General features: G+C 36.0%; 1 protein-coding gene across 2 annotated transcripts; it reads left to right on the top strand.

Moving 5' to 3' along the window:
* The first annotated feature begins 6,545 nt into the window (after window positions 1–6,545).
* On the top strand, window positions 6,546–13,694 carry s100a10b (S100 calcium binding protein A10b). Of its 2 annotated transcripts, XM_061881969.1 has the most exons (4): window positions 6,681–6,697; window positions 6,998–7,060; window positions 10,933–11,089; window positions 13,496–13,694. In XM_061881969.1, exons 3-4 carry the CDS (start codon window positions 10,952–10,954, stop codon window positions 13,652–13,654), a joined length of 297 nt encoding a protein of 98 aa, XP_061737953.1. In that variant the 5' UTR covers window positions 6,681–6,697; window positions 6,998–7,060; window positions 10,933–10,951; the 3' UTR covers window positions 13,655–13,694. The 2 variants fall into 2 exon arrangements, with proteins under 2 accessions (XP_061737952.1, XP_061737953.1); XM_061881968.1 differs by lacking the exon at window positions 6,998–7,060 and having other exon boundaries at window positions 6,546–6,697.
* Window positions 13,695–15,118: the final 1,424 nt, after the last annotated feature.

The following is a 15,118-nucleotide window of genomic DNA, read 5'->3' as shown; positions in this document are numbered from 1 at the left end:
CCGAGTTTCAAAAGATTATGAACCCCTGATGTAGAAAAACAATAATTCTACGACCCCTTTAAAGACTAATACATGATGTTCTATTATTGTCATTGTTATTATAAATTTTTTTGTTTAAAAAATTATGCAGTCCACAAATGGCCCCCATATTATTTACTCTGAACACAGTTAAAATACTAATGTGTGATTATTAAAATTTACTGTCAAGTTTTATTTAGACCAGGGGTGTCAAACTCCTTTTAATTCAGGGGCCGCGTGGAGGGAAATCTGTGCACACACAGGCAGGACTATTAAAATCATGGCAATAAAAATAAAGACTACTTCAGATTGTTTTCTATGTCTTACTTTGGCCAAAAATAGAACGAACACATACTGAAAATATTACAATAAAAATATAGAAAAAAAGTACCTGCCGCTGTAAAGTTTAGATACGTGAAAGAAAGAAGAAAGTGGATAAATATTTAATAGTGAATTAATTTAAATTGGCATAAAAGTGTGTTCTTTTGTATTTTTTTAATTTATTGCAACCTTTTTCCAAAACAATATAGAATGTGAGATATAACAGGAGAATGCATACATGTATCCTTTGTTTTCATAACGGATGCAAAAAAGTGGGACCCCAAAAATGTACTGTGGGACCCCACTTTTATGACTTGCTGGGGTCCCTGGAACCCCAGTTTGAAAATTCCTAGCGCCAACACTGATGGAAACAGCAGCAGGCGGCTGTGGCCTGCGGGCCGGTTTTAATACTAATCAAAAATCATCCCGGGGGCCATAGATAATTGATCTGGCCCTTGGGCCTTGACACCCGTGATTTAGAACAATCTGGCCCACCACATCATTTTTAATAAATCAATCAATTACGTCGCCTTTTTGTCTTACTCAATGTATTTAACTTTGTATTTTGACAGAAAAAAAATACATGTACAGCAATACATTTCACGTCTTTTAAACTTGATCTTATATTACATTCCAAACATTTTGTTTTGTCAAAATAAGTACTTAAATATTGGCTTCACTCATGGTTTTTAAGCAAGTTACCCATCAAATTGTGCACTGTAAAAACAATTTTGTACAGTAGAAAAAAAAATGGTAGTTCAGTGGCCAAAATCTTACCATCGGTAAAAACAAAATTCTGCTGCTGTTTTACCATTTTCTCTTTATATGCATGTAAAAGTGTTTACCTTCTACAGAAAAAAATTGGCAAATGAGCTGATAGTTTATTTTTACTGCAAAATACACATGTCTTTTTTTTTTTACAGTGTACTCGGGTTGTACGGTAGACCGGTATTAGTATAGTACCGCGATACTAATGAATCATATTCGTTACTATACCACCTCAGAAAAGTACCGGTCCTCCCGTCGTCGTCACGTTGTGTCATTGCTGGTTTATGAGCAGAGGAGCATGTTCGGCAGTGCACAATCACAGAGTACTTACAAGCAGACACAGTGTGTTGACAGAAAAGGGAGAACGGACACATTTTGGCTTAAAAACTAAAGATAAATGTGAAGTTATAACACTGTAACACTCTCAGGAAGAGGTGCTTTAATACATGGCTAGCTAGCGGCTAAAGTTCAGCCACAGTCGGCAGTGTTTTACCAACTTCTAAATCACTAATCCTCGCCTCCATGTCACTCATATAAAGTAAGTTTCTTACAAGTATCATCCTTGCAGGACGAGGAATAGCTAAACATGTTTTACTACATACCACAGCTCACCGGAGTCACAATGTAAACAAACGCCATGGGTGGATCTACACCTAACATTCACTGTAATGATACCAAACTACAGTAGCGTTTCTAGTCGATACCACTATGATTAAGTCAATATTTTTGGCATCACAACAGCTTCTTTCGTTTTTTAAAAATGTATATTATATTTAATGTATGAAATATGTCGCTGGATAAATGATCCTGTAACGACTTGATAACCAAATTTGTGGTATCATCCAAAACTAATGTAAAGTATCAAACAACAGAATAATAAGTGATTATTATATTTTAACAGAAGTGTAGATAGTGGAGGCCCTTAGGGATATTTTCGTTCCATTTTGTCTAAAAGCGCCAAATTTGGCACAGTGGTAGCTCAGGGCATACTTAAATGATTTAGCTAGGGCGCCCGCGCCGTTGACCTTTGGGGTCGCCACAGCGGCCGATCAAATATGGCCGCCGCTTGTACCGTATTTTCGTAGTATAAGTCGCACCTGTCCAGGGTGTACCCCGCCTTCCGCCCGATTGTAGCTGAGATAGGCGCCAGCGCCCCCCGCGACCCCGAACGGGAATAAGCGGCAGAAAATGGATGGATGGATGGAAGTCGCACCTGCCGAAAATGCATAATAAAGAAGGAAAAAAACATCCATCCATCCATCCATCCATCCATTTTCTACCGCTTATTCCCTTTCGGGGTCGCGGGGGGCGCTGGCGCCTATCTCAGCTACAATCGGGCGGAAGGCGGGGTCCATACATAAGTCGCATTTTTTGGGGAAATGTATTTGATAAAACCCAACACCAAGAATAGACATTTGAAAGGCAATTCAAAATAAATAAAGAATAGTGAACAGTAGACTAACTAAGTGTACGTTATATGACGCATAAATACCCAACCGAGAAGGTGCCTGGTATGTTAACCTAACATATTATGGTAAGAGTCATTCAAATAACTTTAACATATGGAACATGCTATATGTTTACCAAACAATCTGTCACTCCTAATCGCTAAAGCCCATGAAATCTTATACGTCTAGTCTCTTACGTGAATGAGATAAATAATATTATTGGATATTTTACGGTAATGTGTTAACGATTTCACACCCATGGCCAAACAATGAAAAAAACTGCGACTTATAGTCCGAAAAATATGGTAATAGCTTTTGTCTCTAAGATTTGAAATAGATGAGCTACAAATGTAAACTTGATGTGTATTTCGTGTGTTTTGACAATTAGAAATGTGTTGGAAAGCTAATTTTTATTTTTGGGTGTGTTTAGACCCCTAATTTGCATATTTCCAAGTGGCGCTTTCCTATTCTGAAGACATTGAGCGTAACTTGGGCCCTTTTTTGAGTAAAACCTGGTGCAACATGCATGATTCCTTTCTAATGTTTATATGAAATGTCGGTGGTAGGGGAATGGGGGTCGGCTTTGGTTGTCACATTTTGATGACATTGGGGATAGGTTGATTGGCAACACTAAATTGGCCCTAGTGTGTGAAAGTGAGTGTGAATGTTGTCTGTCTATCTGTGTTGGCCCTGCGATGAGGTGGCAACTTGTCCAGGGTGTACGCTGCCTTCCGCCCGACTGTAAGTGAGATAGGCGCCAGCGACCCCAATAAAGGGAATAAGCGGTAGGAAATGGATGGATGGATGGTTTCGCTTAAAGGGCAACTACTCTGTGGCTACTTGCGAGGGTGGCTACGTGAAGGCTGTCTTCTTCTCTCCCTTTTTTATTTTTTTTTTGGGGTGGGGTGTTGTTTTTTTCCCCATATACACTTCTTCTTCTGATATGCTGAAAGATGTTTTATCTTGTGAAACTTGTGCTGCATATCTCAAGTTCAGATAAAATTTGGTATGGTAGTACACATCCGCTACGTGCACATTCTGCCAGCTTTTCCATGCGGACCGGACACTGGAGTTGGTTGGCGGCCGAGAGTGGAGTCGGCTCTCTTGGTTGCTTTGTTGGGTCTGCTCCTGTCTCTGACCATGCTCCCTCCGCCCCAGCGGACGATGGCGTGGAACACCGCAGAGGCCACCACAGTGTATATGTTTCTTTTAGTTTTTATTCATAGCTGTCTGTAGAAGTGGATGGATGTATCCGCTGCTTTATGTCTTTCATGTCCTTTGTTTTCTTTGATGTTTGATGTTTCCCTCTTACACACGTGAGAGGGATGTGTACTATGGCTATGAGTTGTTGTTATTTTTTTCCCTTGGCCTCAGTCTGGAATTTGGAAAAAAGATATAAAAATAACTAAAAACTTGTTGAAAAATAAACAAGTGATTCAATTATAAATAAAAATTTCTACACATAGAAGTAATCATCAACTTACAGTGCCCTCTTTGGGGATTGTAATAGAGATCCATCTGTATTCATAAACTTCATTCTAAACATTTCTTAACAAAAAAAGAAATTTTTAACATCAATATTTATGGAACATGTCCACAAAAAATATAGCTGTCAAAACTGAATATTGCATTGTTGCATTTCCTTTCACAGTTTCTGAACTTACATTCATATTTTGTTGAAGCATTATTCAGTAAATATATTTATAAAGGATTTTTGAATTTTTGCTATTTTTAGAATATTTAAAAAAATCTCTCGTACCCCTTGGCATACCTTCAAGTACCCCATTTGAGAACCACTGTTTTAGAACATTGTTTAGAACAGGGGTCGGCAACCCGCGGCTCTGGAGCCGCATGCGGCTCTTTAGCGCCGCCCTAGTTGCTCTCTGGAGCTTTTTCAAAATGATATGAAAAATGGAAATGATGAGGGGCAAAAACATATTTTTTGTTTTAATTTGGTTTCTGTAGGAATACAAACATGACACAAACTTCCCTAATTGTTATAAAGCACACTGATTATATTAAATATGCTTCACTGATTCGAGTATTTGGCTACCGCCGTTTTGTCCTGCTAATTTTGGTGGTCCTTGAACTCACCATAGTTTGTTTACATGTATAACTTTGTCCGACTTTCGAAGACGTGTTTTATGCCACTTCTTTTTCCGTCTCATTTCGTCCACCAAACTTATAACGTTGTGCATGAATGCACAAAGGTGAGTTTTGTTGATGTTATTGACTTATGTGGAGTGCTAATCAGACATATTTGGTCACTGCTTGACTGCAAGCTAATCGATTCTAACATGCTATTTAGGCTAACTGTATATGTGTTGGCCCTGCGATGAGGTGGCGACTTGTCCAGGGTGTACCCCGCCTTCCGCCCGATTGTAGCTGAGATAGGCGCCAGCGCCCCCCGCAACTCCAAAAGGGAATAAGCGGTAGTAAATGGGAATAAGCGGTAGTAAAAGGGAATAAGCGGTAGTAAATGGATGGATGGATGTATATATTGCATCATGATGCCTCATTTAGATGGATGGATAGTACTTTATTGATTCCTTCAGAAGAGTTCCTTCAGGAAAATTAAAATTCCAGCAGCAGTGTACAGAGTTGAGATCAATTTAAAAAAAGTAAAAAGTAAATAATGGGGGTTTAAATGGAAACAAAATAGAGAAATATTGCAATAAGAATAAAAAATAAAAAGCAACAATGAGAATACAAATATAACAGTAAAATAAGAATATACCAAGAGAAAGTAGGCAGTAGTGACCATGTTATGAAAACATATTGCACTGTTATTGTTTAGCATCCCCTGCATTTGTAGGTATATTTGTTCTCATTTAGTTTCCTTTAAGTCATGGGTGTCAAACTCTGGCCTGCGGGCCAAATTTGGCCCGCCATGTAATTTATTTTGGCCCTTGAGACAATATTAAATTAACATTAGAGCTGGCCCGCCGGTATTATACAGCGGCGGTGCATTCACCGCTAATTCTAATACTTGCCAACCCTCACGATTTTCCCAAGAGACTCCCCAATTTCAGTGCCCCCCCCCCCCCCAAAATCTACCGGGACAACCATTCTCCCAAATTTCTCCCGATTTCCACTCGGACAACAATATCGGCGGCGTGCCTTAAAGGTAGTGCTTTTAGCGTCCTCTACAACCTGTTGTCATGCTTGCTTTCCCGCCATACAATCAGCGAGCCGGCCCTGTCACGTAATATATGTGGATTCTACACACACACACACAAGTGAATGCAATGCATACTTGGTCGAACAGTCATACAGGTCACACTGAGGGTGGCCTTATAAACAACTTTAACACTGTTACAAATATGCACCACACTGTGAACCCACACCAAACAAGAATGACAAACATATTTCGGGAGAACATCTGCACTGTAACACAACATCAACACAACAGAACAAATACCCAGAACCCCTTGCAGCACTAACTCTTCCGGGACACTACAATATACACCCCCGCTACCAACAAACCTCGATTTTGCATGTCACTATAAAGTTATAAAAGCTTTGCTTGTTTAATATTCAATGCAAAACTTGTTTGGGTCTCTATTAAAGGGTTAAGTTGTTCAACTTTGGCCCGCGGCTTTGTTCATTTCAGAATTTTGGCCCACTCTGTATTTGAGTTTGACACCCCTGCTTTAAGTCCTCACAATTCAATTTATATCTCATGACACACTGTATGTAATATGGCCTTTACTTTTTTGCAGCTGCAGACGGATTTGTTTTTGTATCGTTGGCTCTAATATGGCTCTTTCAACATTTTGGGTTGCCGACCCCTGGTTTAGAGAGAATTTCTTACTCACAAGCATGGGAAAGTGTGTCAAAACTTTTGACTGGTATGTAAAAAAAAAAAAAAAAATGGAAAAAGTCCGTCATTGCTGACATGTTGGAATAATAACATACAGTAGTTGTAATTTATGTTTAGTGTTGGGGTGGGGTTTTTTCAAGCAGAGATCATATTCAAACTTTTTTTTTTTTTCTTAAATCCCTCCCACCAGCTTTTTTCTTCCTTTCCCTCCCATCTTTTTTTCTTCTTCTTCTGGGCGTTGCCTCCAGACTATAAAAAGCGGAATAAACTTGCAGTGAACTTCTGCTTCATCCCGTCCCGCGCGCTTCTTCACAAACTGGTGAGTTCCTTCTTCTTACTTCTCGACTTTTCTCACCAAATTACGATGACTTGTGAGCGCTTAAGTAAGCACGTTAAGTGTGGAGACTTACACGTCAGCTTTGTTTGGAATATTCGACGTTTATTCGGACTTTTAACCGCGTTTTTTTGCGGATGGGTGGGTTCAGCCGTACGTGTGCCACTGTGTGGTCTCTGCGTGCGGGTTTGGCGCAAACACGACGTCTCCTGTGACAAATCGTGGATTGGCCCTTTTGTTGAAGTCATTGCTTTGTTGTTTTTTAAGACTTTCTGTCCTATTCAGCAGGAAAAGGCGGATGTGGAGCCAAAGGGCAGCAGCCAAGTGATAAGGAACAGAACATTTGGTGTAAGAGCCAAAGAATTTGCTCCGAGTGCCAGTGGAAACACCCACGTCCTCCCTTTGGGATGCTCTGTGTGTTTTAGCAGCACACGGATGCAAACATAAAATACCAACCCGTGTCCGCCTATCAATCTTAGTATATCATAGAGGTGTGTCTAAAGCAGGGGTCACCAACGCGGTGCCCGCGGGCACCAGGTAGCCCGTAAGGACCAGATGAGTCGCCCGCTGGCCTGTTCTAAAAATAGCTCAAATAGCAGCACTTACCAGTGAGCTGCCTCTATTTTTTAAATTGTATTTATTTACTAGCAAGCTGGTCTCGATTTGCTCAACATTTTCAATTCTAAGGGAGACACAACTCAAATAGAATTTGAAAATCCAAGAAAATATTTTAAAGACTTGGTCTTCACTTCTTTAAATAAATTAATTTATTTTTTTACTTTGCTTTTTATAACTTTCAGAAAGAAAATTTTAGAGAAGAAATACAACCTTAAAAATGATCTTAAGATTTTTAAACACATGTACCGTTTTACCTTTTAAATTCCTTCCTCTTCTTCTGACAGTTTAAATCAATGTTCAAGTATTTTTTTCTACTGTAAAGAACAATAAACGCATTTTAATTTTAATTCATCATTTTAGCTTCTGTTTTTTCAACAAAGAATATTTGTGAAATATTTCTTCGAACTTATTATGATTAAAATAAAAATAAAAATATTCTGACAAATCTAGAAAATCTTTAGAATCAGATTTAAATCTTATTTCAAAGTCTTTTGGATTTCATTTAAAATTTTTGTTCTGGAAAATCTAGAAGAAATAATGATTTGTCTTTGTTAGATATATAGCTTGGTCCAATTTGTTATATATTCTAACAAAATGCAGATTGGATTTTAACCTATTGAAAACATGTCATTACAATTCTAAAATTAATCTTAATCAGGAAAAAATACTAATGATGTTCCATAAATTCTTTTTAAAAATATTTTCAAAAAGATTCGAATTAGCTAATTTATCTCTTCTTTTTTTCGGTTGAATTTTGAATTTTAAAAAGTCGAAATTGAAGATAAACTATGTTTCAAAATTTTATTTTCATTTTTTTCCATTTTTTTCCTCTTTTAAACCGTTCAATTAAGTGTTTTTTTTTTCATCATTTATTCTCTACAAAAAACCTTCCGTAAAAAGAAAAAAAATGTACGACGGAATGACAGACAGAAATACCCATTTTTTATATGTATATAGATTTATTTATTAAAGGTAAATTGAGCAATTTGGCTATTTCTGGCAATTTATTTAAGTGTGTATCAAACTGGTAGCCCTTCGCATTAATCAGTACCCAAGAAGTAGCTCTTGGTTTCAAAAAGTTTGGTGACCCCTGGTCTAAAGTCTGGCCCGGGGACGATTTGCGGCACACAGCTCCAATTTTAATGGCCAACATCAGTGAAAATGTAGGTAAAAAGTTTAAGTACCAATGACTGTCCCACACACACACTAGGTGTGGTGAAATTATCTTCATTTGACCCATCACCCTTGATCAAGGGAGGAGAGCAGTGAGCAGCAGCGGTGGCCGCGCCCGGGAATCATTTCGGTGATTTAACCCCCAATTCCAACCCTTGATGCTGTGAGTGCCAAGCAGGGAGGTAACGGGTTCCGTTTTTATAGTCTTTGGTATGACTCGGCCAGGGTTTGAACTTACGACCTACCCATCTCAGGGCGGACACTCTCACCACAAGGCCACTGAAAAGATGTAATGTAGTGAGAAAAAAAATCATATACATTTTTAAAAGTCTGAGTATGTGGGGGGACTAGTGTTGTTTTGGTACCGGTAACAAGATGTATTTCGGTACTTTTCGTTACTTTTCTAAATAAAGGGCACCACAAAAAATGGCATTATTGGCTTTATTTTAACAAAAAATATCAATATTTTAGCTTTGTGTCATTACTTAAGGGCTAATGTAATGAGAAAAAAAAGCTGAACATTTGATGCAAACTTTAAAAAGTCTAAGTAATTGGGGATATGTTGCTATATATTTTTATTTTGTAAAAAAAATATATATATATTTGTATATATATACATATATATATATATATATATATATATATATATATATATATATATATATATATACACATATATCTTGATTGGATTATCCAGAGAATAGTGCTCGATACCGTGGTAGAGCGCAAATATAGGTGTGGGAAAAATCACAAGACTACTTCATTTCTACAGAACTGTTTCATGAGGGGTTCACTCAATCATCGGGAGATTTATATATATATATATATATATATATATATATATATATATATATATATATATATATATATATATATATATATCTCAAAACCTAATATATTAAAAATAATGTCGAGGGGAGAAAAACATCAGTAAAAATTTTGAAAAAATGAGCAAAAAGATGTGATGTAATGACAAAAAAGCTGAAAATGTGATACAAACTTTGAAAAGTCAAAGTGTCTGGGGGACATTTTGATATTTTTATTTTGGTAAAAAACCTTTATGTTATATGTGGCAGATTGTGTTATTAATAGTTATTAGTATCAACATTTCAGCTTTTTGTCATTACTTTATGTCTGTTTGCTTTTTTTGTTACATGTTTGCTGTTGTTTTTTTCCTTACAATATGTTGCGGCCCAACAAAACTCGAGCTGGGGCCCACAAATGGCCCCTGGCGGCACATTGGATACCCCTGTAATGAGAAATTATCATACACTTTGTCACATGTAACCACTAAGTTTTGTCTTTAAATTTATGTAATGTCACTGTTCACCTTTCTTTTTTACAACAGAAAATATCACAAGTCCCCCACATACTTAGAATTTTTGTTATGTGGACCTCGGTGGAAAATGTTGGACACCCCTGTGTAATGTAGTTGTCATTTATTTCCTGTTACACCCCTATAGGAAAAAAAAACATTTTTTGAGGGTTCCCCCTCTCTCTGCCCTGCCAATAAATAGTAGTATTGTCTATAAAATTGTTATAAGTACACCTCTGCATAACATTGTATCCTTATTAACAATAAAGTAAAGAAAAAACAGAAATACAGATCAACTTATAAACACATAACAGAAAATATTTAAAATGCATCGATTTGCCTGAAAAAAAAATGTATATATCCTTATTTAAATTATAAAAATGTTGACATAAAGTTGTTGTTTTTTTTACTTCAGTTAAGATGATGCACTTTAAATAGTTTCTGTTGCAGACTAAAATAATTATTTATAAAAAATATTCTTTATTTTAAATTGATCAATGTTTTATTCTTTTTAGTTTCCTTTTTTTTAATAAGGTTACACTGTTGTGCAGAGGTGTACTTACAACAATTTTTAAGACAAATGATACTATTTAAGGTAAGGAGGGTGCATAAAATGTTCTTCTTCCTGGGGGGTGGGGAGGCGTAACAAAATAATTGCAAAGCAGTGCTTTATTACATAGTGTTTCTCACCTTCTTTATCAAACTGATGGCACTCGCAACTTCCCTTTGGCCCCATGCTGGGTTATTTTGTTGTCGTTCACAAGAAAAAGACAAGAGACCATGTCATCAACGCGTGGTTTGATTTGTTTCAATGTTTCAAAGTGAACGAAAACTGGGTCATACTATTGTTAGAGATAGTGGATGAAAACAAAATTAAGACACACAAAAACGAACATTTGGGTCTTAAGGCTAAAAATGCTCCGGCGTGACGTAGTTTGAGTCTTCTCTTAAGGCGTCTTGATTCCTTTATAACTCTTCCCCAGGGGCAGATGTGGGACTTGCAATTCAATAAATAAAAGCAAGCTGTACATTGACTCCTCTAAAGTACATAGTCCATATTAAGTTTCCTAAATAGTACATCAGTTGATGATCTTTGTTTGTTTTGTTTTTTAAGCACGTCCAAACCTGCAGCAATGACTGACCTGGAGAAATGCATGGAGTCCCTCATCTCCATCTTCCATCGCTACGCCAAAGATGACGGCGATGGCAAGACGCTGAGCAAAAAAGAACTGAAAAAACTGATGGAGACCGAGTTGCCCACCTTCCTCAAGGTCAGATGCGTCTCTCTTTACGTCCCGCCGTTGCCGACTCGGCGACTTGCTGGCTAAATCTGCCGACTGTCCAATTTCTCTCAGCGACTTTTTGTTTCTCAAACACTACTAGCGACAAATATAGTCACTTTTTCGCATGTTTCGTAGACATAAAAGCACGTCCGATTGACTTCTCGCGGCGGTCCCGGCTCCAGTCAGACCCAGCCTTGGTTTTTAAAGTCAATGTTTCTTTGCGAAAAATAAAATGCTGCGACTTCCCAATCCCATTATGCATGTTCATGTTCATTAACCAGTCAAAATAACTTAAACATTCTAACACAATTGACTGAAATTTCAAGAAAACCAACTAAGAAAGCTAATTTGCAGTTCTAATCATAGTTATTAGTGGTTGGAGTCTTGGGTGATGATTCGACTCAGACTTGATTCTCATCTCAACACGATTCTTGTAATAATAAAAAAATACCTTTTTAAAACAGGTTAAAGATAACACTTACTCTTGTTTGCCACTGACAGACATCTTATAGGCGCAGTGTTGGCCTAAAAAATATACATTTTAAAATGTATTTTAACATTTTTATAGACAAAATTCTCAGAATAAAAGAAAATAGAGGAATCCCAACTCCAAACCAATCCTGGCTTTACAATACGCTGAAAGGAAATGTACAAAGCAATTGAGAAGACACGCCAAAAATACTTATTAAAATAATTGTTAAAAAGCAACAGTATCAATATTAATAATAAAAATCATCATCATCATAACAGCAACAATAGTTATTTATGTTTCAATGCAAAAATCGATTCTTAAAAAAATATATGTGCATGTGATAATATGCATATATATATATATATATATACATATTTACACACATATATATAAATATATGTATGTATATATATATATATATATATATACATATTTACACACATATATATAAATATATGTATGTATATATACAGTATATGTATATATATATATATGTATGTATATACATATATATGTATATATATATATAGTGCATATATATATATATATGTGTATATATATATATATACTATATATATATATATATATATATATATATATATATATATATATATATATATATGTGTGTGTGTGTGTCCTTCCATCCATCCATTTTCTACCGCTTATTCCCTTTCGGGGTCGCGGGGGGCGCTGGCGCCTATCTCAGCTACAATCGAGCGGAAGGCGGGGTACACCCTGGACAAGTCGCCACCTCATCGCAGGGCCAACACAGATAGACAGACAACATTCACACTCACATTCACACACTAGGGCCAATTTAGTGTTGCCAATCAACTTATGTCTTTGGAAGTGGGAGGAAGCTGGAGTACCCGGAGGGAACCCACGCATTCACGGGGAGGACATGCAAACTCCACACAGAAAGATCCCGAGCCTGGATTTGAACCCAGGACTGCAGGACCTTCGTATTGTGAGGCAGACGCACTAACCCCTCTGCCACCGTGAAGCCCTGTGTGTGTGTATATATATATATATATATATATATATATATATATATATATATATATATATATATATATATATATATATATATATATATATATATATATATATATATATATATATATATATATATATATATATATATATATATATATATATATATATATATATATACATATATATACATATATACATACCTCCGGGTACTCCGGCTTCCTCCCACCTCCAAAGACATGCACCTGGGGATAGGTTGATTGGCAACACTAAATGGTCCCTACTGTGTGAATGTGTGTGTGAATGTTGTCTGTCTATCTGTGTTGGCCCTGTGATGAGATGGCGACTTGTCCAGGGTGTACGCCGCCTTCCGCCCGAATGCAGCTGAGATAGGCTCCAGCGACTCCCCGCGACCCCGAACGGGACAAGCGGTAGAAAATAGATGGATGAATGGATATATACATACATACATACATACATACTGTATACTGTATACGTGCACACAAACACACATATATGTATAGCCCAGACAAAATAAATAATATCAATAGCAGGTATACAGCAAACAGAAACAACAATAAGAGCACTGGACAGGAAATAAAACAAAATACCAGAAACTAATCATGACATGAGAGGTGTGTGAATACTCATTGTGATACAACTGATCTCTCTTGCTGCGTCTTCTTATTCTCTGGCATACCAGGTGAGTTAAGAAGCAGCGTTACGACGCCATCTACTGTATGGTCTTTTAATGAAAAGCAAGGCAGTCCTATTATAATGTGTTAATGGGCGAGGGCGAACCGGTAGCACTCCATCTAATTGGTATTCAGTTTGAATCGTCACATTTGTATAACTGTTAAAAATATTCAATTTAAAACGTTTAGTTTTTCTAGTTGCATTAATTGGGATGGAAATGTTTTTCTCTGCAGACTCAGAAGAACCCCAAAACGGTGGACTGCATCCTCCAGGACCTGGACCACAACAAGGACGAAAAGTTGGACTTTGAAGAGTTTCTCCCTCTGGTGGCTGGGATCTCTTTGGCCTGCGAGAAGTGCTATGTGCTGCACCAGAAGAAGGGCAAACAATGAAGAGTGTCTTTGTGCATGTATAAACAAACCTTTGACAAGATGTCTTCTTCTGTCCGTCTCTTTCTTTCTATGGTGGAATTTTAGCTGCCACATTTCCTCAACACAGGCTTTCTGTTCAGTTCAGCCTGAAGGATAAAGAACAACATCGGTCCTCCTTCAATGCTTTAGTTGTTTTTACAAGTACGAAGGAATGCGGCACCAACTGGTACGTAAGGAGAACTCATTTCTACTATACATATATATATATATATATATATATATATATATATATATATATATATATAAATATATATATATATATATATATATATATATATAGAATATATATATATATAGTATATGTGTATGTATATATGTACATATATATAAATATATATACAGTAAATATATATATATGTGTATGTGTGTATATATATATATTTGTGTGTGTGTATATATATTTATACATATGTATACATACTCTATATGCATACGTATATATCTGTATACACACATATACAGTATGTATATATATATATACAGTATATATATATATTCATATCAATGCATATTATTTGCTATGTAAATAATAATATAATTTCAAAAATATACAGCATCACATATGTAATCAGGAAAATAGCAATACTTAAAAACAAGCTCAAGCAACAACAACAACTAAAAATGCCCAACGGAGGAAGTAAAATGTGCTTGGCTGGAATTTTTAAAAGTCGAAAAAAAAATTCTTGCGCATATAATGATTTCTAAAATAGGAATTCAGGTGTAAGTTAAAGCAAGTCGTTTTCATTACATAGCTAGATTTAAGTCAATTATAGTCATTACAAGGTATGTTTAAGCCACATTTTCTTATAAGTCATAAGATGGATAGATTTAAACACAAATAATATTACATACTTTAGCATTAAGATTATTCTTATCTATTTATTAAAAAGATCTATGCTCTTAATCTTGCGGCCTGAGTTTTAATTTGTGTAGTTTTCCTTAAAATAAATATTGCAGACACATTTTCTCTATATGAGTCTATTAATTTTATAAAGTTACTTAACCAGTTATTTTCTTAATTTAAGACATATAGTCTTACTATGTAGTTGAAGAATATTCAAAACCAGATTAAGAAAATACATTTAAACAAAACACTTAGAGCGAAAAAAATCTTATTTTTTTTCCTTTTTTCAAAAAAAATCTGATTAAATTGATCTTAAACTGAATTCATATATATATATATATGTATGTATATATATATACATACATATATATATATATATATATATATATATATATATATAAGAATGAGCTAGACATACTGTCTTAACAGTAGTGAAGTGAATTATATTTGTATAGCGCTTTTTCTCTAGTGACTCAAAGCGCTTTACATAGTGAAACCCAATATCTAATTGTTGCATTTAAACCAGTGTGGGTGGCACTGGGAGCAGGTAGTTAAAGTGTCTTGCCCAAGGGCACAACGGC

The sequence above is a fragment of the Nerophis ophidion genome, linkage group LG21 (assembly GCF_033978795.1).
Source record: "Nerophis ophidion isolate RoL-2023_Sa linkage group LG21, RoL_Noph_v1.0, whole genome shotgun sequence".
NCBI classification, from domain to species: Eukaryota; Metazoa; Chordata; class Actinopteri; order Syngnathiformes; family Syngnathidae; genus Nerophis; species Nerophis ophidion.
Note: the sequence above shows the minus strand (reverse complement) of the source record. Positions and strands in the feature narration are given on the sequence as shown.

Coding starts and splice junctions, on each gene's coding strand:
- s100a10b (XM_061881968.1), top strand. CDS start 10,952: ATGACTGACCTGGAGAAATGCATGGAGTCCCTCATCTCCATCTTCCAT. Junction 11,090..13,495: donor AGTTGCCCACCTTCCTCAAG/GTCAGATGCGTC, acceptor TTTTCTCTGCAG/ACTCAGAAGAACCCCAAAAC.